The sequence below is a fragment of the Amblyomma maculatum genome, chromosome 7 (assembly GCF_055883805.1).
Source record: "Amblyomma maculatum isolate TAMU_Amacu chromosome 7, ASM5588380v1, whole genome shotgun sequence".
Classification (NCBI taxonomy): domain Eukaryota; kingdom Metazoa; phylum Arthropoda; class Arachnida; order Ixodida; family Ixodidae; genus Amblyomma; species Amblyomma maculatum.
The window spans coordinates 3,279,704-3,303,289 of NC_139350.1; the positions used below are offsets into that span (position 1 = coordinate 3,279,704).

The 23,586-nt window shown below is 48.3% G+C and overlaps 1 protein-coding gene across 1 annotated transcript in view; it reads left to right on the forward strand.

Moving 5' to 3' along the window:
- Nucleotides 1-23,586, forward strand: part of LOC146182608 (uncharacterized) — a 91,366-nt gene that overhangs the window by 18,220 nt on the left and 49,560 nt on the right. Inside the window, exon 2 of the mRNA XM_084609567.1 lies at nucleotides 2,164-2,182. Coding sequence (XP_084465693.1) covers nucleotides 2,164-2,182 — 19 coding nt within the window. The remainder of the gene's footprint in view (nucleotides 1-2,163; nucleotides 2,183-23,586) is intronic.

The window sequence follows — 23,586 nt, forward strand, 5'->3', positions numbered from 1 at the left end:
TTGTGGTGACTTGGCGGCCATAAACGAGGCTGAATGGTGTCATATTGGTCGTTTCTTGGATGGCTGTATTGTACGCGAACGTTACGTTAGGTAGGACTGCATCCCACGTTTTGTGCTGAACGTCCACATACATTGAAAGCATGTCGGCAAGCGTTCTGTTTAAACGTTCGGTAAATCCGTTTGTTTGGGGATGACAGGAAGTAGTCCTGCGGTGACTTGTGTGACTTAAGTCAATAATATGCGGCATTAGCTCAGCAGAAAAGGCAGCACCTTGGTCCGTGATCACAACTCGGGGAGCACCGTGGCGCAGGACGATTAGAAGTACACAAAATTTTGCAACTTCTATAGCGTTTCCACTCGCAAGAGCCGCTGTCTACACTTAACGTGTCAGGTAGTCGGTGACGACTATTATCCACTTTTGTCCACGAGTATTATCCACGAGCTTGAGGCAGAGAATGGTCCTAATAAATCCATTCCGATTTGTTGAAATGGCTGGAAAGGAGGCTCTATGGGTTTTAGGAAACCGGCTGGCTTGACAGGAGGAATCTTTCGGCGCTGACAGTCATGGCAAGTGCGAACATAATTCATAACGTCATGTCCCAGACGAGGTCAGTAGAATTGTTCTGTAATTCTGGCTTGCGTCCTAGTGATTTCAAGGGGGCCGGAAGCTGGTTCGTCGTGGCAGGAATGCAAAATTTCGTTGCGTAGGTTCGCAGGAACGACAAGCAAGTAATGTCGACAGTTGGGGCAAAATTCTCCTTGAAAAGCGCGTCGTCGCGTAGGCAGAGAGAGGGTAAAGCGCGCCGTTAAGTTACAGGAACTCTGCCGCTAGCACTTTGCAGATAATCAATTATTGCCTGAAGATCAGGATCGGTGCGTTGTTGCACGCCGAAGTCTGTCGAGCTTACTGCGTTGACTAAGGCGTCGTCGTCGCTTGCGTCAGTTGGGACAAGCTCGACGGGAGCCCGGGAAAGACAATCTGCGTCCAAATGTTTACGATTTGATGTGTAAGTCACTGTGATGGCATATTCTTGTAGACGGAGACTCCATCTGCAAGGCGCCCTGATGGATCCTTGATACTGGCTAACAAGCAAAGTGCGTGATGATCCGTCACTACTTTGAAAGGTCTCGCATACCGGTATGGCCTGAACTTCATAATTGCCCACACGAGGGCGAGGCCCTCTTTTTCAGTGGCAAATGAGCGACTTGCGTAAGCCAGTACACTTTGTTGACCCTTTTGAACCTGAACTAGAATAGCGCCCAAACCAAAATTGCTCGCATCGGTGTGTACCTTCATATCAGCGTGTTCATCAAAGTGCGCCAGAACGGGTGTTGAAGATCCTGAAATGCCTGCTGCTGCGGTGTTTCCCATTGGAACTGTACATCTTCTTTGGTGAGATACGTAAGGGTCGCAGCGATTTTGGAGAAATTTGGCATCAAGAGGCGGTAGTACGCACATAACCCGAGGAAGCACCGAAGTTTATTTCTGGTCGCGTGGCGGCGGGAAATTCTCGATGGCAACATGATCTCGGGATCAGGAAGGACCCCTTCCTTATTGATGACGTGGCCTAAAAATTTCAATTTTTTGTAGGAAAAGTGACATTTTTCTGCCGTTAATGCAAGGCCGGAGGACTTTATAGCTTGCAGCACCGCTTCGAGGCGACGAATGTGCTCTGAAAAACTTGGGGCGAATACGATCACATCGTCCAGGTATACGAGACAAGTCTGCCATTTCAGGTCCGCGAGGATGCTGTCCATAAGCCTTTGAAAAGTCGCTGGCGCGGAGCAAAGGCCGAACGGCATAACCTGAAACACGTACAGCCCGTCTGGAGTGATAAATGCAGTCTCCTCGCGGTCAATCTCGTCTACCTCGATTTGCCAGTACCCAGATTTGAGGTCCATGGTAGATACATTTTGGCACTGCATAGGCAATCTAAAGCACCATCGATTCTGGGCAGGGGGTAAACATCCTTTTTAGTTACATTGTTCAATCGTCGGTATTGTCAACACAGAACCATAATGTGCCGTCTTCTTGACAAGGACGACAGGTGCCGCCCAGGGACTCTAAGATGGTCGAATAACGTCGTGATCAAGCATTTCCTTAACTTGAGTGGTAATTGCGGCACGTTCTTTAGATAAGACACGGTAAGGTGGCTGTCGGAGTGGTTGTACTGCATCGCCCGTAATAATACGATGTTTTACAAGGTGTGTACGACCGACGTGGGGCAGTGATGCGAACACGGTTCTGTAGCGATTGAGAAGGTTCCTCAGGATATCTTGCTCCGTCTGCAGTAGTGCCGGATTGAGGTCGTATTTTAGGTCGGCGACTTCCTCTTGTTCCGGTCGAGAATCACAAGTTCACTGCGCACGCAGCTAGTTTCAGCGATGGCAGCAGTAAAAGCGACCATTGTTCCCTTATTGAGATACCGGTGTTCGTTGGTGAAATTGGTGAGAAGTAAGTCGACTTTGCCATCTTCGAGGATGGCAACAGCCCGAGCAACAGCAATGCAGCGGTCGAGAAGCAAAGGCGGTTTACTTTCGACGACACCGTCCACTCCCCGGAGGATGTGCGCACCGACGGTCACCATTACACTCGAGCGGGGAGAAACTGCTACGTGCTCGTCGAGAATGTGGAGCGGCGCCGGCGGAACACAGTTAACTTCGAGGGCATTCTCTGTCGAAAACTGAATCGACTGAGATTGCAGGTCGATGATGGCGCCGTTTTCCGTCAGGAAGTCCATACCGAGTATAACGTCTCTGGAGCAAAGCGCTAGTACAACAAACTTTGCCAGGAAGGTGATCGCCCTTGAACTGTGACTCGCGCTGTGCACGTTCCTCTAGCTTTAATCAAAAATCCTTCAGTGGTACGTATCTGAGGGCCGTTCCAAGCTGTCGTAACCTTCTTGAGTGCCGCGGCGAATGATCCACTGAGTATGGAATAATCGGCCCCAGTATCCACACAAAGCGGTTACGGCAATGCCGTCAACTGAAAGGTCTAAATCGGCTGGCGGTGACGTCTCGACTCCGGTGCGTCGAAGAGGTGAGGTATCGTAGAGTCGGGCTACGCAGTTGGTCGGGTTGTCGGCTTGCCGTTAACATCGGTGGCTCGGTAATCATCGTCGTTGTCTGTAGGTTGTTCGGCGTCGGCGAAGCATATTGCCATTCCCCGAAAAATGCAGCAACAGAAGTCCCGGGTGGCGTCACTAAAAAATAAAACACAACAAAAAGGAAGTCCATAAAGCAATATGTTTTTTTGAGTGCATTGCAGTGCATAAACTAAAATGCATACCCAATAAAATAGTTTGCCGGATAAAAATTGCTTGCAGTAATCCTCTGATCATGCCAGTTGCGTCCGTCGTGCCATCTTTAATGCGTTGAATCAAACCGAATAAGAGCGCATTTAAAGACCGCAATATCCGTCGCTTCTGTGGCGCAATGGATTCACACCACGTACTTTCTTGTAAAACATGCGTTCGATTCGTGTAGGTACATTTTATTTTTTTAAATTCCCAACATTCAGTCAAATTACGACCATATTTCCTGGGGTATGTTTTCCTTTAGGTTGCATAATACCATATTTTTTGCTCTTGACAGCAGCAAAACCACCTGTGAACGCATCCGGGATGTGACGGTATGACAACGGTTACACTATACAATTACTTTCCGGTAATCAATTCCTGTCTTAGTGAGTGTGTGTTACATTTAGGTTGCATTCAGACACAGCTCTCAGCAACAATCGCCTTTCAATATGCTTTAAACTCTTTTTTTACGGATTTACGCCGCGGCAATTTTTCAAGCTAACTTATTCAACGTAGCAAAGATATCGCGATGTACGCCATCGACGTATTAAGAGTTTTACAGTAACTAATTTCAATTCATTAAACTATTTTATTAATATTGGATTTTAATTTGCGTACTGCACTTCATGCCCTAGCAAAACGTAAGGAAGTGTTTTATTTTTGAATGACGCATCCGGCACTTCCGTTGCTGCAGTTTTCGGGGAACGGCAATACGCGTCGGCGAAGTGGTTTGCGTCTTTGGAGGGTCTTGTACATTTCATTGTCGAGCACCCATGCCTCCAGAGGCTGCTGCGAATAGTTTCCCCTGTGGGGATTTCTAGACTGTTCCCGCGGCTCGGAAGAATCGTAGCGGCGGGGCGAAGGTGATCAGTGCGGCTGAACTGAGTCTGGGTTAGAAAGGTAGCAGGCAATCTCCCGTGGGTGCTCTCCCGGCTGCGGATAGCGAGCACCGAAGGGGAACCCGCGAAGACCCATCTCTTTGTACAGGCAGCGACGCCAGACATGACCAGCTTCGCCACAATGGTAGCACAGCGGCCGGTAGTCCGCGGTTCGCCAGAGGTCAGTTCGGCGGCGCCTGGGTCGCTGGAGGACAGTTGACCGGGAAGGTGGCAGTAGCATTTGGGGAGCCGCCGGCGCAGGCGCTTCGTAACGTGGTGTTCAAGGCGGCAGAAAACGGCTTGAGACGGCAGCGTAACCTATTGTAGGTGGTTGTGGAAGGCATGCAAGAAGCGGCGCGGCACCCAAAGCTTGTTGCACTTCTTCGCGAACAACATCGGTGACCGATGCAACTTGCGACTGCGCCGGCGTAGGCAAGACTTTCGACAGCTATTCGCGCACAGTGGCTCGAATGGTCTTACGCAGTGAGTCTCCTGATGACACGGTGGACCTCTCAGCACATGTGGACAACATCGACATGGTCGTGCTCTCGTACTGCCGTGCCCGCATGTCAAGCGCTCTCTTGATGGAAGTAGCTTCCGTGGCAAAACCATCTACGGTCACTTGCGGACTGCGAACGAGGACGGCGAAGAGCTTTCACACCTCTCATCAATAATCGCACTTTCCGCTCCTCCGACATGTTTGGATCTGCGCGGCGGAACAAGAGCTTCATCTCTTCCGCGTACACCATCACGCTTTTGTTCGGATGCTGGATGCGATTTTAAAGTAGAAGATCGGCTTTTTCTTACGGAATGTGCTAATAAATGCCTGAAGAAATTCTGCTTTGAACGTGTCCCATGTTTGCAGGCGAGATTCATGATTGACGTACCAGGTCCTCGCCGAGTTCTCCAGGGCAAAGTAGACATGATGCATCTTCGTTTTCGCGTCCCAGGCATTAAAGGTGGCCACCCAGTCGAACTGGTCCAGCCAGTCCTCGGTGTCTTCATGGGGAAGACCATGAAAGCGAGGGGAGTCTCGCTGGTGAAGCAGGACGGCAGGAATCTCTTGTGTGCTCATGGTGATAGTCTGTGAAATTGTAGGCCGTAGATTAGGAAGCGGATCGAATTCGGGAGATAGGCCACGTAGTCGCCGGCTGCCCTGCTGAACAGGCGTTTCTATCCTGGGAGTGCGTCCTTGGCTGTAGTCGCGGCTTGAAATGGGCGTCCGGTACCTGAAAGATCTGCCCAGCCCTTCTCCACCAGATGTCACGTTGGCAAAAAGGCGTGTGAAGGCCGCAGAGCCGGTAACACAGAGAGCCCGGAGTTGGCGAAGTCGTTGTTGTTGTTGTCCAAATAACTTATGGCACATACCCACAGAGGGGGATCGACCAAGAATGGGGTAACAAAGAAAATTTTTGAAGCTTACTTGCATTTAAAAAAAAGTGATTTGAGGGGTAGAGGAAAGGAAATAAAACGGGAAATAAGTGAAATATAAAATGAAAAGTGGTAACACACACGGGAGATTGACACTGCAATTGTAGAACAAGTGATGGTTAAATATTTGGCAAGGTAAACGATTTGATTCCAGTAAAAAAATTTCCATGGCGGTGAAAACAGACCTGTGACGGTGCCCAAGGATGGTGGCGCCAAATGATAACAATATCGGGCTACTTAAACTGAGGCCAAGCTGTTGCAACAACCTTTCCATCAAATGTCTTCTCAACGTAGTGAAGCGGCGGCAAAACAATAAAAAGTGATCTAATGATTCCTGTTCACCGCAAAATGCGCAAACTGGAGAAAGTGCCAAACCAGACCTGTAAAGATAGAACTTTCAAGGTGGGACACGGCATCGCAGCCTTGTTAGATAAATCTCAAGTTGCCGTGAATGACATAATTTTCTATTCCAAGAATAATTTAGATGCAGGTAGCCATCAGATCTTAAAAGATGTCCATTTTTCATATTTAATAGAATGTTTCTCCGAAACCTCGCTGCGGGGATGTACGCTGTCGCCGGAAGGATAGATAATGTGGGGCGATTGAGGGACTCTTTTTTGCCCATGGACGAACGGTCCCAGCGCGAAACGGGAATTTCGTCGTCTTCTGCTTCTCTTCCCTTTCTTCTTACTGGCAGCAATATCATTAAGAGCAAGCTGAGGAGCCATAAATAACATAAGTTTCAGCGAACAACTTCAAACTTCTTAAAAATAGATAGCAAAAAAACAGAAAAAAATATATGGAGAACAAGGTTTTAACGGCGGCCTGCTTGATTTACTGCAATAACTCTCGAAAAACGGGGCTTATTACTCGGAACTCAACTGTTCACTTTTTAAGTAATCACTTTGGGTAGTTTGTGCTAATTGGAAACTCGAAGCAATAGAGAAAGCAATACCATATCAATTTCTGAAGCCAAGAAACATTCAGTGGGTAGGAAGACTCTTAAGTCTGTGTGAGAGAAGAGCGGAAATGCGCAAAGATTGCGCTTTGCACGGCCGAGGTTTTTCCTTAAGTTCATTTTGCGTGATGGTTGGTATTGCTGGTTTGTTGTAACTTGTACACAAAGACAGGCGAACAAAAGCAACTTTGGGCACGCAGAGATGAGAAAAGACGATTTAGAGTATGGCAAGCTTTTACTCTCAGGCGATAAGATTTACAATGTCAAGACGTAGACCCATATTGAAGATGTTGCCGTAGGTGACTCGTCACTGCAATAGAGTCAGGAATTCAGCCGTCTTGGAAAAGTGGGCAACCTCTTGTTGCCGAAGTTTGTCATTTACGTAGCGCTGGCGCCTTTAAGCGTTGTTGCCACGGCACTAACTAAACTCAGGGGGATAATTCGGATGACATACCTTACGCGCATTACCTTTTTCATTCACACCTGCTGAGCTCCTCACAAGTCAAAGTCAGACTGAGGTCGCCTACGCGTCGTGTCGTTGACGGACGTCACCACTAATGGATGCGCCGTCTATCAGCACCGTATCTGACAAAATAGAAGCCTGGGCGAAAGAAGGAACCGTATCTGAGCCTCGCTCAGAGAGTCCGTGATGAAGTCATCTTCTTGGATCTAACTCTCGGCATCAGCAACAACGTCTCATTGGGCTAGTAATGTTTCAGCATTAACAAGATTTTCTAAACCTATGCAAAACAACTAAATTGGACAGTTTTTCCAATACAAAACTGAAACGGAATGCATGTGTTGCATAAGATCGCGGTGGAAACCCGACGTCCGCTGGAGATATGTTGCAGTCAATAGGCGCCCACTTCGAGCTGCTTGCACTATGGTGCCACGCCAAGTACACTATTTTGGTTCGCCACTTGGCGCAAGAGGAGAAAGGACAGTTATTTTCAACTGCCTCGCCGTTATTTCTCAGAGCGATGGACCAAAAGCTCGTGCCAAACGTTACGTCAAGCGGCAACCCTACGTCAACTTAGTGCCCGGCGATGTCAGCTGGCAGCTACCGCCTGTCATCGCCGTGCTCGTGATTTTTCGCTCGTAACACCAACGCCAGCGCCGACGTGGAATTTCTGGTTAACGTGGTCTTAAACGGTGTCGAATTAAAAAGTCCATTGCACAGCACAGTAGATCAGGAAGTCAGAATTTGGCGCTGTATTCACGTCAGTATTGAACACGCCGTTTCCATCGAGTTTCCTACGCCGCATGCACTAGGGTTGTTTTTTCTTTTTCTTTTTCTAAAATAAGAAAGGGGGAGTGGGGGGAGGCTATTCAGCTATACTTTGAAGAGTAAGACATGGCAGCGTTAATGGTTCCCTTCCGCGGCTCCACTCACCGGATTCTCGTTAGTTTCCATGCACTTTGCATGAAAGATAGTGAGAGACCGGAAAGCGTGGCGTGATATGGTCCACAGGGTCACGAAAAGTCGGACACGACTGAACGACTGAACTGAACTATTGTCTGACCCCTTAATTTGCGCCTCTATTATGCTCCATTAGGATACAGTCGCAAGCTACCACATTAGGTGGTAGGCCATCAGGCACAGATATAAATCCCCGTTTTAACCAAGCCGTACCAGCATGACTGCGTGGCCTAAGGGCATACCATGCCTTCCTCGGAATGAGGGGGTCCTGGAAGGCTGGAGTATGACCTCATCTCCCCCCCCCCCCCTGAAATGATAAGCCCGAGTTAGCAGCCCCTGCCAAATTGGCCCTGTCATGTCGACTCTTGGCGTTATACAACCTAACGAGCAGTACGCGTATGTCATGTAACAGAACTGCCAGATGCCTGCCATGATTTTCCGCTCACAACGCCGACGCTGACAATGCCGACGCCGGCATTTGTGGAGAATAGGGACTTTTAAGTGCCGTTTTGAAAGGTGACGGACATCCTTGCACTGCAGGTGGTTAGAAATTAAGGTTTTTTCTTCATTTTAAAAAGTTTTGCGGCACTGCCATGTCAGCAGCTTTGAACGCGTTACGGTCACTAACCACCAAAATGCGTAATTGAATAGATAATTAGTGAGTGTTAGTCGATTTGCAGCAAAATTAGAAGCTTTACCTCTAATTTACTCCCGCCGTGAATAAATGTTTGTATACAGAATATTCCTTCTTTTCTTCGAACTCTATTTTTGCAATGTTTTTTGTTTTTTCAAAGGGCTTTTGTTTTGTTTTTCAAAGCAGACAGGAACGCGCACATTATATGCATGAACGCTCGTGCACCGTGAGCCAAAATACGAGCAGTAGCTAGCACGTTCACTAACTGGGATGAGGTAGGCATAGATGTGATTAGTACGCAGTTCCCTTCAGACTCGCCAGCGCTCACTCACGTCGAGCAGAATGTAAAGTTGGTGTGAAGTTCGATGAACTTGCGCGCCATTCAGTTTCCGGTACAGAGCGTGCGAACCGAAGTAGATATTTTGAGATGTGCGCCTGTCCTCGCTCACGGCGACTACCGATTTGGGGGAACCGCGGACGCACGATGGAGGCGCGATGACAGCTATATTGTTGCCGACGGCACTCGCCGCCGCAGAGCGCTCGTTCCCTTTTAGCAGTGTTCAGTGTTGAATGTCATATCGGGGACCAGTGGGCGTATGTACCAGTGGACGTTTTCTTTTGTATGCATTCTCGTATTGCTACGTGGGCGTCTTTCTCTTTGCTCATGTGCATACAGCCTTTGGTGGGTAGCAGGTGTGCGGTGGCTGGCCAGTGGCGATGGGGCGCAATGGATCATTGAGCCACAGGTGCTCAGATGAAGCGCTTGCTCAAGTGGGAGTTTTCACATAGCGTTTGAGCCCTCAGTGACAGCTTCCTGCTTTTTTATAAAGAACTTCAGCTGTTGTTCACGAGGCATACGTTGGCCCCGCATGCACGTGTGTGAAAAAGAAAACAAGGGAAAGCAGAGGTTCGGAATGCAGTGACGTCAGTGCCGTTCGTATGTTTGTTTGGGGCCTCTCCTTTCCCAAGTGTTGTTAGTTACTATCCATTTTCCAGTCGTTGATTGGTGAGAAAAGTTGCCTGATTGCTTATTGGTGGCTGTTTCCGCCAAGGGTGGAGAGAGATGGCTAAACGTAAGTGCTCATTTCGTCCGACCAACGGGTCAGTCATGTAAATAGTTTTCTCTTCGTTTGTGTCTTCTGGTTTTATTTAGGTGTAAATAAATAGTTAATCTTTCTGTCGTGCCATCAAGTAACGTGATTGTTGCCAGTCTGAATCTTCAAGTTATCAAGAACATCGATATCATCAAGTGTTTCCTCACCTGACCACCTGAAGGGGAAACTCAACTGGCGCAGTCGTGACAGGATCGCAACATCTTTCTACTCGAGGCATTGGACGGAAGGTGAGAAAAACAAGACGGTGGACAAGCTACAGGGTAGTTCGTCCTAAAGGAGAAAACGCGAAGCTGCGTCGAGAAAATGACGTCGAGAAGCTTCACGATGACCGGTCGAGTTCGAAAGGACGTCGGAGGCTCCAGTCAGCGAGGAGCGGAAGGAGCCGGGCAACAAGCCATTGAGGGTTCGAGGCAGCCAGCTGCTGAAAGTAACCAGGCGTCCACATCGAAAGGTTCAAAACAAGAACCAGGCGGCCAAGAGAAGCAACGTCCAAGGCGGGGAGCTGTTGAGGGACCAGCATCAACTCTTGGGTATTATTATGACCGTGCATGGTCCGCACTTGCGCGCACTATTGTTCGCCTGTGGGCATGGATATGTGCTGTGGATATGTGCTGTTGATGCAAGGGCTCTAAGTGAGCCTGTTTCCATGAATCTTTTTGTGTGAGCCTGCTTTGCTTTGTCGAGACCCTGCAAATGCCAAATTGGCCCTGTCAAGGGAACCTCAAGAAAAAAAAAGAAATGTCGCCCTGTGGGAAATAGCCGGAAGTGCTTTGTTCAACTGTTCAACCTTCCCGTCGAGAGGCGCTTTTGTCAAGTGAGGAATACCTATTGTCCAAAGGAGACGACAGAGTGACACGTCCGCTGACGTACAGGACAAGAAAGGAGTATGACGAATACGGCCATTGGAGGAATTCCCGGGAATGCAGGAAAGGTTTGCAATTGTCGGAAAGGGACAATGCAGGGAGCAGTATGTGGCGCGCACGTGCACTTGGGTTTCTGAGAAGGAAATACACTTGCCGGAACCACCATATCGGATCTCTGCAGAAGAATAGAAATGTACCTCCTCACCGTTCCCAAGCTCTACCCTCCAACAAGTGACCACGCCCAACGAAACAATACCGGACCAGTCAGTGCATCAGACCATCAGTGCAGTGATGTGTTCGATTGGATGCCGATATCTGAGCGGCGTGCCCTGGAACTGGTTGGTCAGCATCTTCAGAGAGGGGCTCGACATAGGGGGTTTTAAGGACGTTGCAGAGCACGAAATGACGCTCTGAGCCCTGGGTAAACGGCTCATCCAGACGCTTCTCGCTATGAGCTCTTAACGCTTGCCATTTTGCTGATATACCTTTTTATGTAAATAAGTTTTCTTCAAGTGCCCTTAAACCGGCTTGTATATATTTTACCAACTTCGAAGATTCAATCCTTCAACAACCCCGAGTCTCGCTACCAAGTGAAGGCCGGGTCGACTTATTCCCAGCGGTGACCAGCGTTGGGATATGAATCTACAAGCCACAACATCTGGTGATTGGAGGTGGATCAGAATCTACAAGCCACAACATCTGGTGATCTGAGGTGGCATCTGAAGCTACAAGCCACAACATCTGGTGATCGGAGGTGGCATCTCAAGCAACAATCGGCCAACAAGAAAGCAGCTCGGAACATCGATCGCATGTGTGGGTGAGTGCTTGGCTTTTCTTCTGATGTGGACCAGGTTCTAGAACAGGGTTATATTTTAGAACTGGTAAAGAGTGTTGAAACGCCTTTAGGTTTGGTAGTTTGCACAGTTGTTTTGGTAGTAGCCGACACTCGGAGCGATCATGGACCTACAAAAGCTGCAGAAACCGGAACTGTTGCTATTGTGTGAGGAATTGGGAATTGATACAAGTGGTTTGGCACGAAAACCCTTGATTATAAAGGTAATCACTGATTTGGGAACCGATGATTAGGAGCTCAGTGAAGCACGGAACCTCATCGAACAAAAAAAGGAGGGGCAACTCAGACAGCAGAAAGATCGGGAAAAAGAGGAAAAGAGGCGTGAGCGTGAACTTGAGAGGGAAAAAGAGGCGTGAAAATGAGAGAGAAGCAAAAAGGCTGGAGCAAGAAATTGAGCTCCGGAAATTAGAACTAGAGTTGAGCAAGAGGTCGGGCAATTGTTCCCAGCTAGCGGTACCTCTTCTCAACAAGAAGGCAGATTTCAAGATGTAAAAGTACATGCAGCCATATGTGATATCAGGGGATATCGGTCTGTATCTGGCTAACTTTGAGCGAACCAGCGAAAAAGTGTCCTTCCAGCGAGACACTTGGTCTCAGAGATTATTGGCGGTTCTGCCCTGCGAGGCAGCGGAGGTTGTCGCGCGGCTAAGGAAGGAGGACGCGGACAACCTTTTTTCATTTATTTGACCACACCCCTCATTCATCATGACATTCCTCTTATGCCCTGAGGCAATTAACTTCGCAAAAAAAAAAAAAAAAAAAACTACGAGAAGGTCAAAGCTTGCCTTCTGAGAAAGTATAGGCTTAGCGCCTTGGCGTTCAGGCAACGTTTTCGGAACGCTACTAAGTCCAGGGACGAGAGTTACCCTGAATTCCTGTACAATTTAAGAGTCAATTTGGGCGAGTGGCTAATGAGCACAGATTCTTATAGTGATAGGGACGCTGTAGTCGAGCGAATTCTTTTGGACCAGTTTTATAACTGCCTCCCAGAAAATGAAAGAAATTGGTTACAGGACCGAGGCTACATTAAGTCGGCAACTGAAGCTGCCGAACTCATTGAGGAGTATGCTTCGCGCCGACAGTTCAGCAACCCAGCAGTGGATAGGCCCCGCAATCCCAAGTTGAGTGTGAATAACCGTCAGGAAAGGCACTTTGCTAGAGTTGGAAACGAAGAAAGGAAGGCTTCTTCAGGCAAATTCCCTAGAAAGGACGGCAATGAGAAAAGTGGGGAAGTGACCAACGCGCACAACACAAAGAATAAGTTGAGGCTAGGAAGCCGCTCACATGCTTTAGGTGTAATGAGCAGGGTCACATTGCCGTCAACTACCGGAAAGAAAAGATTGCTTTCTCGTATGTCAGTGACTGCGATGAAAATATGCAGCTTTTGGAGCCCTACCTGCATGACCTAGTAGTCAACGGGAAGCCTTGCAAGGTACTGCGCGATTCGGCCCCAACGATGGATGTTGTCCATCCGGCGTATGTGTCGCCTTCCGACTAAACAGGACGGTGTGCATGGATCCGCCAGGTAGTGGAGGAACAGAGTGTGTGCCTGCCAATCGCGAACGTGGTTATCGAGACCCTTTCGGCGAGTTAACAACCGAGGCTGCCGTCTCAGGAAAGCGTCGTAAGTGCTATCCGTATTTGTTTTCCAACAAATCGGACATGCTACTGCGAAAGAGGGGCATGCTTTTCGGAGACAGAGTTGTGCAAGCCTTAGCACGTTCAAAGGCGCGAGAACTAGCTACACTGCCCATTCCAGAAAATTCGACAGCGCAGGAAACGGCAGTTAAAACAGTGGTCGATGCGGAAGATAGCGGGTCAGAAAACTGAGAGCGAGGCATCTCAGATAAGTCAACTTGAAAGTTAGCTTGATTAGACGCGGAATGGGGACGTTCTTGAGAGTAACCTCTTGCCGCCAGTGTCTAGTAATCTCACGAGACTTTTAAGTGGAACCCGAGAGGACTTATCTATGGAGCAAGCCAATGATCCCAAGTTACAGGAGATAAGGGAGCGCCACCGCGCCACTACGACAGCAAAGAATATTTCTTTCGAGATGAGAAAGGGAGTGCTGTATCGCTTATTCAAGGATAAGCGCGGAGTAAAGCGGGACCAATCAGTCGTTCCCCAAAAGTACCGCGAAGACTTACTGCGACTTTCCCATGGCAGCTCGTGGTCATGTCACCTTGGAATAAGGAAAACAAAGCAGAGGCTGTTGCAAGAATACTATTGGCCTGGATGTTTTAAGGACACGGAAAATTTTGTACGGTCATGCGACACGTGCCAGCGGGTTGGAAAGGCGCAAGATAGGTGGAAAGCTCCGATGGTGTTAGTACCAATCATTACCGAGCCGTTTCACCGGTTAGTAATAGATGTAGTTGGGCCACTTCCTGTGACAGAGTCAGGGTACCGTTATATCCTCACTATGTTATGCCCAGCCACAAAGTTTCCAGAAGCTGTTCCGCTGCGCGAGGTGACGTCCGAGAGTGTAGGGGATTCACTGCTGTCAGTGTTTGCACGAGTTGGCTTCCATTCCGAGGTCCAAAATGATCAGGGTAGCGTTTTCACAAGTGTCCTCACCACCTCATTTCTCGAGCGATGCAGCATTAAGGTAGTGCATAGCTCGATCCACCATCCGCAGAGCAACAGCGTAGAAAGATGGCATTCTGTTCTCAAACGCGTCCTGAGGGGACTGTGCTATGAAAACAAGCACGAATGGGATACCTGCCTGGCAATGGCGACCGTGGACTACTTGGGTCACAATGTAGATCAAGGTTTCAGGAAACCCAGCGAGATTAAGATTTCTGCGGTAGCAGACTGCCCGCGGCCGAGCACGAAGACGGAAATTCGGTCATTCTTGGGGCTAACGGATACTACAATCACTACATCCCTAACTATTCAGCTTTGGCTAGCCCTCTGACCGACGCTCTCCGCAAGACAGAACCGACAAATGTAGTCTGCGACGAACAAAAGGAAGCCTCCTTCGTAAACCTGAAGGCTGTGCTGATTAGCCGTCCGGTATTGCGAGCTCCAGACTATGACCGAGAATTCATGGTCCAGTGTGATGCAAGTGATCGAGGGCTAGGTGCTGTTCTCTGCCAGAGAGATAACGACGGTAATGAGCACCCCGAGCTCTACCTGAGCAGAAAACTGAGTTCTAGAGAGAGGGCTTATTGCGCGTCAGAGAAAGAGTGCGCTTGCATTGTATGGGCCATTCAAAAATTGCAGTGCTATCTTGGAAGGACCAAATTCACCGTAGAGACGGACCATTGTCCCCTGGCTTGGCTGCAAACTGCGACATCGAAGAACAGTCGCCTTCTGAGGTGGAGCTTGATTTTACAGCACTACAATTTTGAAATAACATACAAAAAGGGGAAGTTAAATGGGAATGCGGACGCGCTTAGCCGCTGTTTCTAAGCGGTCCGAGGTGCTCCTCACCATGTATCCAAATTGATACTCAGGTTCTTTTTTTTTCGTGCGCTTGTATATGTGTGACTATGTAAAGCATCACGTTTGGTTTTCTAGGCATACGTGGGTCCTGAACGTCTTGAGTGTGGGCTTTTCTCGGACAACGATGGCAGTTTTCTTTTCACCTGGTCTCTTCAGACGGGAGCCGAGTGCTTGCTCAGACATGTGGTTGAGTTTCAGAGACAGCTCAAGCAATTTGGCCTACGACAATCCAGACAACGCGCCAAGCAACAGCGAGCTTCAAGCGTTCATGTGCAGACCAATAAGGTGTCTCTCCATGCAGCAGCTGCAACTGCTGCCCTCCGTGACTCTTCTGGCGGGGGAGGAGGCTGTTATGACCGTGCATGGTCCGCACTTGAGCGCACTATTGTTCGCCTGTGGGCATGGATATGTGCTGTTGGTGCAAGGGCTCTAAGTGAGCCTGTTTCCATGAGTCTGTTTGTGTGAGCCTGCTTTGCTTTGTCGAGACCCTGCAAATACCAAATTGGCCCTGTCAAGGGAACCTCAAGAAAAGTACAAAGAAATGTCGCCGTGTGGGAAATAGCCTGAAGTGCTTTGTTCAACTGTTCAACCTTCCCGTCGAGAGGCGCTTTTGTCAAGTGAGGAATACCTATTGTGCAAAGGAGACGACAGAGTGACACGTCCGCTGACGTACAGGACAAGAAAGGAGCATGACGAATACGGCCATTAGAGGAATTCCCGGGAATGCAGGAAAGATTTGCAATTGTCGGAAAGGGACAATGCTGGAAGCAGTATGTGGCGCGCACGTGCACTTGGGTTTCTGAGAAGGAAATCCACTTACCGGAACCAGCATATCGAACCTTTGCTGAAGAATAGAAATGTACCTCCTCGCCGTTCCCAAGCTCTTCCCGCCAACAAGTGACCCCGCCCAATGAAACAATACCGGACCAGTCTGTGCATCAGACCATCAGTGCAGTGATGTGTTCGATTGATGGCCGATATCTGAGGGGCGTGCCCTGGAACTTGTTGGTCAGCATCTTCAGAGAGGGGCTCGACATAGGGGGTTTTAAGGACGTTGCAGAGCACGAAATGACGCTCTGAGCCCTGTGTAAACGGCTCATCCGACGCTTCTCGCTATGAACTCTTAACGCTTGCCATTTTTCTGATATACTTTTTTATGTAAATAAGTTTTCTCCAAGTGCAATTAAACCGGCTTGTATATATTTTACCAACTTCGAAGATTCAATCCTTCAACAACTACGAGTCTCTGCACGCTACCATGTGAAGGCCGGGTCGAATTAGTCCCAGCGTCACGACAGTATCTACCTTCCCGGGAGCCCGTTGTCATCACGGCGAGTGCGACAGTAGTGCGGTTGACGGAGCATCGGAAAAGGTAGGACAACTTTTTGCTTACTCCGAATTTGCCATGTCTATGTAGTGATCGTACGCTATAGGTAGCTATAATGACTGATACAGGAATGGATGCCGCAGGGAATGGTCTAGAGCCCATCGTGCAACCTGCGTCAACGGAGCCAGTGCCAGCGACAGAGCAGGCACTAAGAAATATGACGCGAGCGTTGTTGGCAGAAAAGAGACAGAAGGCTCAAATATTTGAAATTGAGAAGCTAAAGCTCCAAATTCAGCTAGAGAAGGTCAAACTTGCGCAAATACAATTTCACGCTTTCGAAGCTTCTGAACCATCTCAGCAAGGAGGAGAGGAACCGGAAAAGCACATTTTAATCCAAAGTACTAACGTTGGAATCAAAAACAGACGTGCAGATTTGAAGTGCTTTCTTTGCCAGAAGTATGGGCACATCTCCATCCACTGCCTGAGTGCACAGCAAAGACAAGGGGGACGCATACTGTAAGCAGAACGCGAGCAATCTTGTAGCTCGAACTGAAATGCTCGTCCCTGACAAGCTATACCCCGGAGCTGAGAGAGAGGGTAAGCTCAATCAGTTGCTTAAGCCTGACCTCCTTTCCTTGGTAAGGCTGGCCATCGGAGATAACCTGGCATACGCTTGTGCAGACTCGAGGCTGAGACTACAGTGCTGAGAGCAGATATAGTATCTGTATCTTGTCGAGGTGAATGCTCAGATAAAGAAAAATTGAGTCGTGCATTTGGAAAGGTTGCGGATGCAGACGAGTTAGGTGAAGTTAAAGCAGAGCCTGCACTTGAGTTTGAGGGAAATGAGAATGCGGAGCCAGTAGTGGTCCCAGCTCTTTCTGAAAAAGTCTCAGAAACTACGATAAGGTCAAGGGATTTTAAGGTTGAGCAGCGAGGCGATGTCTCGTTACAAGGGGGGAAAGAGGCGAGAGAAGGTAGTCGTGGAAGTCTTGCAGATGACGAGCTACATTTGAAGGGAGGAAATGTTGATGGCAGGTTGTACGAACAGCTAGTGCTGTCAGAATCGCTAAGGTGTGAAGTGCACGCGAACAGGATACTATCCTATCTTCTTGAGACCTATAAGACCCAATCACGCGGAATCCAGAGCCGACCTTTTAAGCTTCAGAGTTCTGATGAAGTGTTAACACAGCACCAAAAGCTCGAGCTTTTTGAGGGCATGAGTGGCACTTCCGAGGCTTTCTCCGAGGACTGTGAAGTTAACTGCCACAAAATCACAGTACTTCCCAACACAAAGCAAGAAAAGCCTGACCATGACAAGGCTGAGGAAGCGTTTTGCGAGAAGAGAAATTTACTGACGTTGCCGGAGACGGTCGCGCCTGGTCAAGAGGTGCTTCCTCTCACAACAGAAGCCTCGGAGGTAGCGGTAGGAGCATGCTCATCTCAGTCAGGTAAAGAACTGAATATGATCGCATTGTCCAGCAGGGAATTCATGTCAGCTCAAACCGAAGTGTCTCCAAAAACAGAGGGAGGTTTTGCAGTCATAGGTGCACCTGGGAAATTCGATACGGGAGAATTCGGGGCTAAAGTGAAGGGCGCGACAGACCACAAGCCATTCAGTTGCCTGACCCGCTCAGCACCCATTAGTGTGCAGTTGATGCGTTGGCTGCTTGTGTGGCAGAAGGTTGACCTAGAGGTTGTGCATTTGGCTGGTCGGGATTGCGACGAACAGCCGCCCAAGGAGATTGTTTTTGTTTGCTCGTTTGCTCTGCTGGCAGCTGCAAACGAGTATATGATGTTAGGCTCTTTTGTTTGCATCAGTGTGTGTGTTGGCTGTGTTTGGCTGTGCGGTAGTGCCTGACTAGTTCCCTGCGGCAGTCATTGCGGAAAGTGAAGGTTAGGGGCTAGCCTGACAGTTAGCATACAGATAAGGAACATGGCAGGTTCTGGAATGTGCTGGCTGGTGTCCGAACCTTGTGCACGCGGAACAAACCAATCCTCTGTGTGCGCGCAGTGATGCTTGAAACTTTGCGACTCAACTGAAATCTCACACTGACAGCAAGTATCCGTTTGACATTCTTGGTTGGGAGGTGTGAAGTTCGATGAACTTTCGCGCCATTTGGTTTCCGGTACAGAGCGTACGAGCCGAGGTAGATACTTTGAGATGTGCACCTGTCCTCGGTCACGGCGACTACCAATTTGGTGGAACCGTGGACGCACGATGGAGGCGCGATGACAGCTACATTGTTGCCGACGGCACTCCCCGCCGCAGAGCGCTTGTTCCCTTTGTGCCGTGTTCAGTGTTGAGTGTCATATCGGGGACAGTGGACGTTTTCTTTTGTATGAATACTCGTATTGCTACGTGTGCGTCTTTCCCTCTGCTCATGTGCATACAGCCTTTGTGGGGTGGAAGGTGTTCGGTGGCTATCCAGGGCGCGATGAGGCGCAATGGGTCATTGAGCCACAGGTGCTCAGAGGAAGCGCTTGCTGAAGTGGGAGTTTCCACGTAGCGTTTGAGCCCTCAGTGACAGCTTTCTGCTTTCTTATAAATAACTTCAGCTGTTGTTCACGCGGCATACGTTGGCCACACATGCACGTGTGCGAAAAAGAAAACAAGGTAAAGCAGAATTTAGGAATGCAGTGACGTCAGTGCCGTTCGTATGTTTGTTTGGGACCTCTCCTTTCCCAAGTGTTGCTAGTTAATATCCTTTCCCCAGTCCTTGATTGGTGAGAAAAGTTGCCTGATTGCTTATTGGTGGCTGTCTCCGCCAAGCGACGGAGACAGATGGCTAAAAGTAAGTGCTCTGGGTTAAACCCGGGCTGATTTCGTTGGACCAACGTGTCAGTCAAATAAATAGTTTTCTTCTTGCTTTTGTCTTCTTGTTTTATTTATGTGTAAATAAATAGTTATTGTCTTGTCATCAAGTAACGTGATTATTGCCAGTCTGAATCTTCAAGTTATCAAGAACATCGATATCATCAAGTGGTTCCTCATCTGGCTACCTGAAGGGGAAACACAACTGTTGGGCTAGTTGAAAGCTGTTCATGATGGATAAGAGGGCGCGAACAGAACATGGACACAGAGAAGAATACAAGACAAGCGCCGTGCTCACGTCCGCTAGCGGTCTGCCATGCAGAAGCTGGTTGCCTTAGTACCTCACGAAAGCCGGCGACGCGGTAATACAATCGCTCCTAAATTCCACAGATATATGCTCTGCAAGCGGAAGAAAGACGGGACAGCGGTGACTGTGCCTATATTACCGCAAATTGCTCACGTTTGCGCGGTGTTTATGAGACGGATCCAAATACTGGCTCTACCGCGGCTCCTTGTGGGCCTCCTTCACTGATTGCACTCGTTCGTCGTGGTGTTTTCATCGTTGATATTCACAGAGAACATAACCGTGTTTCAAAGACAGAAAAGTGCCAGGAGCACCAATAAGCAGACATGAAGAAAAGAAGCGATGCCAAAGACAGCCCAGAAACATCAGAATTAAACAATTTTAAAGACGTTGATGGTACAGCTGGTAACTGAGAGACGCACAGTTGGGGAGGGCTTCACGAGCGGATATTTTAGTTCTTTTTCTGTGCCAATGAGGCCGGCTTATTGCTAACAGACATGGGGTAGAGCACAACACTGTGACCGAGGCAGAGACGCCATGACAGCACGTCGATTGTTCCATACAGTATGCGATGGTGGGCTCAGCGGTGCTGCGGAAAGACGAGCGGATTCGGTCTAACAGCGAGTGTTTTGCCTTACTGATAATTTGTGGCGGCATCCTTATGCCGGGTCAGAGACTTCTCAAGGTGCCAGACAGTTTTCTTTTTTCGTTAAGTCAACGAAAGGTCGCGCCAGCAAAACCGTACCAGCGGCTAAGCGTATATACCCTCTCCTCCCTGCGGAAGTCAATACAGCAGTCGCTATGCTCCTCAATTTTGCAAATATGCGGGAGCATAACATAGCATAAGAAAACAGCTAGCCAGAGTGATTTTCGTTACTGTTGCATAGTCTAGTCGTAGTCGATGCTGTATTTAGGCTCCTCCCGTGCTGGCTGAAAGCCTGGCTTAGCAGTGATGGTAAAGGAGTGATGGTGCAATTTGTCCTCAAGTCTTACTAGGGACATAGCTTTAGGGGGTCAATTCCTGGCGCAAATCCAGCTTCGGCTTCATGAGCGGGAAACCACGGGCATGCCATGTGGCAGGTGGTAGCAGGCAGGTGACATGGCCGCCCAATGATCGCTCGTAGGGTTGTGTAACATCACGAGAGAACACGGCATAGCGGAGTTGTGGGAGGGTGAGATAGTAATCCAGCCTTCTCTGGATACGGAGTTAGACACGGTGCCCTTAGTCCACGCAGATACGTTGGTACGGCTAGGTTAAAGAGGGGATATATATATATATATATATATATGAAGGCAAGAAGCCAACCGTCGGCGAGGCCAAGGAAAGCATTGGGGATTATGTTTTCTTTATATTATTTTTTTAATTTTTACTTGGATAATCACAGGAATGAGTAATGTAATCTACTTAGGGGAAGATAATTAAACACAAAGTAGAAGAAAAAACAACGTGGCGATGGTGGGGAACGAACCCACGACCTCCAAATATCGCGTCCGGTGCTCTTCCAACTGAGCTACATCGGCGGCTGTCCCCCCTGCTACTTTCTCGGGTAATAATGTTGTCTGTATACGAACCTTGAGAGTGTTCACCAGCGCCACCCTCAACCATAGCGGCGGACGTGGAACGTCCTGTGTTACCGCCAGCGTCACGTAGAACGTGATCAAGAGCGAGGGCGAAAGCTGTGCTAGAACCCTCTTACGCTACCTAAGGCTTCAAGACTGCCAGAACCGAGACCCCCGTAAGCTACAAGCAGATAAATGAAGGGGAAATGAGGGTGCTCGTTATAATACATGAAGGCAAGAAGCCAACAGTCGGCGAGGCCAAGGAAAGCATTGGGGATTATGTTTTTTTATATTACTTTTTTTTAATTTTTACTTGGATAATCACAGGAATGGGTAATGTAATCTACTTAGGGGAAAGATAATTAAACACAAAGTAGAAGAAAAAACAATGTACTTATGGTGGGGACCGAACCCACGACTTCCGAATATCGCGTCCGGTGCTCTTCCAACTGAGCTACATCGGCCGCTGTCCCCCCTGCTACTTTCTCGGGTAATAATGTTGTCTGTATACGAACCTTGAGAGTGTTCACCAGCGCCACCCTCAACCATAGCGGCGGACGTGGAACGTCCTGTGTTACCGCCAGCGTCACGTATAACGTGATCAAGAGCGAGGGCGAAAGCTGTGCTAGAACCCTCTTACGCTACCTAAGGCTTCAAGACTGTCAAAACCGAGACCCCCGTAAGCTACAAGCAGATAAATGAAGGGGAAATGAGGGTGCTCGTTATAATACATGAAGGCAAGAAGCCAACAGTCGGCGAGGCCAAGGAAAGCATTGGGGATTAAGTTTTTTTATATTATTTTTTAATTTTTACTTGGATAATCACAGGAATGAGTAATGTAATCTACTTAGGGGAAAGATAATTAAACACAAAGTAGAAGAACCTTGAGAGTGTTCACCAGCGCCACCCTCAACCATAGCGGCGGACGTGGAACGTCCTGTGCTACCGCCAGAGTCACGTAGAACGTGATCAAGAGCGAAGGCGAAAGCTGTGCTAGAACCCTCTTACGCTACCTAAGGCTTCAAGACTGCCAGAACCGAGACCCCCGTAAGCTACAAGCAGATAAATGAAGGGGAAATGAGGGTGCTCGTTATAATACATGAAGGCAAGAAGCCAACAGTCGGCGAGGCTAAGGAAAGCATTGGGGATGCTCAAGGTTCGTATACAGACAACATTATTACCCGAGAAAGTAGCAGGGGGGACAGCGGCCGATGCAGCTCAGTTGGAAGAGCACCGGACGCGATATTCAGAGGTCGTGGGTTCGGTCCCCACCATCGGCACGTTGTTTTTTCTTCTACTTTGTGTTCAATTATCTTTCCCCTAAGTAGATTACATTACTCATTCCTGTGATTATCCAAGTAAAAATTTAAAAAATATATAAAAAAAACATAATCCCCAATGCTTTCCTTGGCCTCGCCGACTGTTGTTTTCTTGCCTTCATGTATTACAACGAGCACGCTCATTTCCCCTTCATTTATCTGCTTGTAGCTTACGGGGGTCTCGGTTCTGGCAGTCTTGAAGCCTTAGGTAGCGTAAGAGGGATCTAGGACAGCTTTCGCCCTCGCTCTTGATCACGTTCTACGTGACGCTGGCGGTAACACAGGACGTTCCACGTCCGCCGCTATGGTTGAGGGTAGCGCGGATGAACACTCTCAAGGTTCGTATACAGACAACATTATTACCCGAGAAAGTAGCAGGGGGGACAGCGGCCGATATAGCTCAGTTGGAAGAGCACCGGACGCGATATTCGGAGGTCGTGGGTTCGGTCCCCACCATCGGCACGTTGTTTTTTCTTCACCTTTGTGTTTAATTATCTTGCCCCTAAGTAGATTACATTACTCATTCCTGTGATTATCCAAGTAAAAATTAAAAAAAATATATATAAAAAAAAACATAATCCCCAATGCTTTCCTTGGCCTCGCCGACTGTTGGCTTCTTGCCTTCATGTATTATAACGAGCACCCTCATTTCCCCTTCATTTATCTGTATATATATATATATATATATATATATATATATATATATATATATATATATATATATATATATATATATATATATATACTGGGTGTCCCAGCTGACTTGAACCAAGGGATACAAAATAAAATTTTTTGTTTTGCAATTACTTAATTGGCTAATTATGCAATTTTCTAGTTTATTAAATATCGACTTTAGACTAAAATGCGACTGCGAAAGTGGGAGAGCGCCTTCAGAAACCCCCATTGCAGTAATTGCGATAAGGAAAGCATCACCTATATCTTTTTTTCCGGGCTCAGAAGAAAGCCCGCGAAACACAAATAAAACAACGTGACTAGCTCATTCGTGCGCCACGATTTTGGTGCTGTCAGTCGAGGTTTTAATGAACAAAATCAGCTGCGGCCATGTCTCCTTGGCCCTGTTAAAACGGCAGGCCGATATGCCTGCGATGGCTTCTTCGCCCGCGTCAGACAGCCGGCCCACGTTACGGTGAAAGTAGCAGCGAGCTTGGCGAGCCGACACCACTGAGATTCTAACAAGGCCTTTGCACCCCTTCTGTCCCATCAGCGGACGTCACGACAAGCGGATGAGCGATAAGGTATCAGCCACGGAATCTGCTAGTACAGGCTTGGATAAAGGGGCGAGATGACATCATGTGCCTCGACTCAGATTCACTCTCGCACCTTCATTTGCTGGTACTTTATCGCC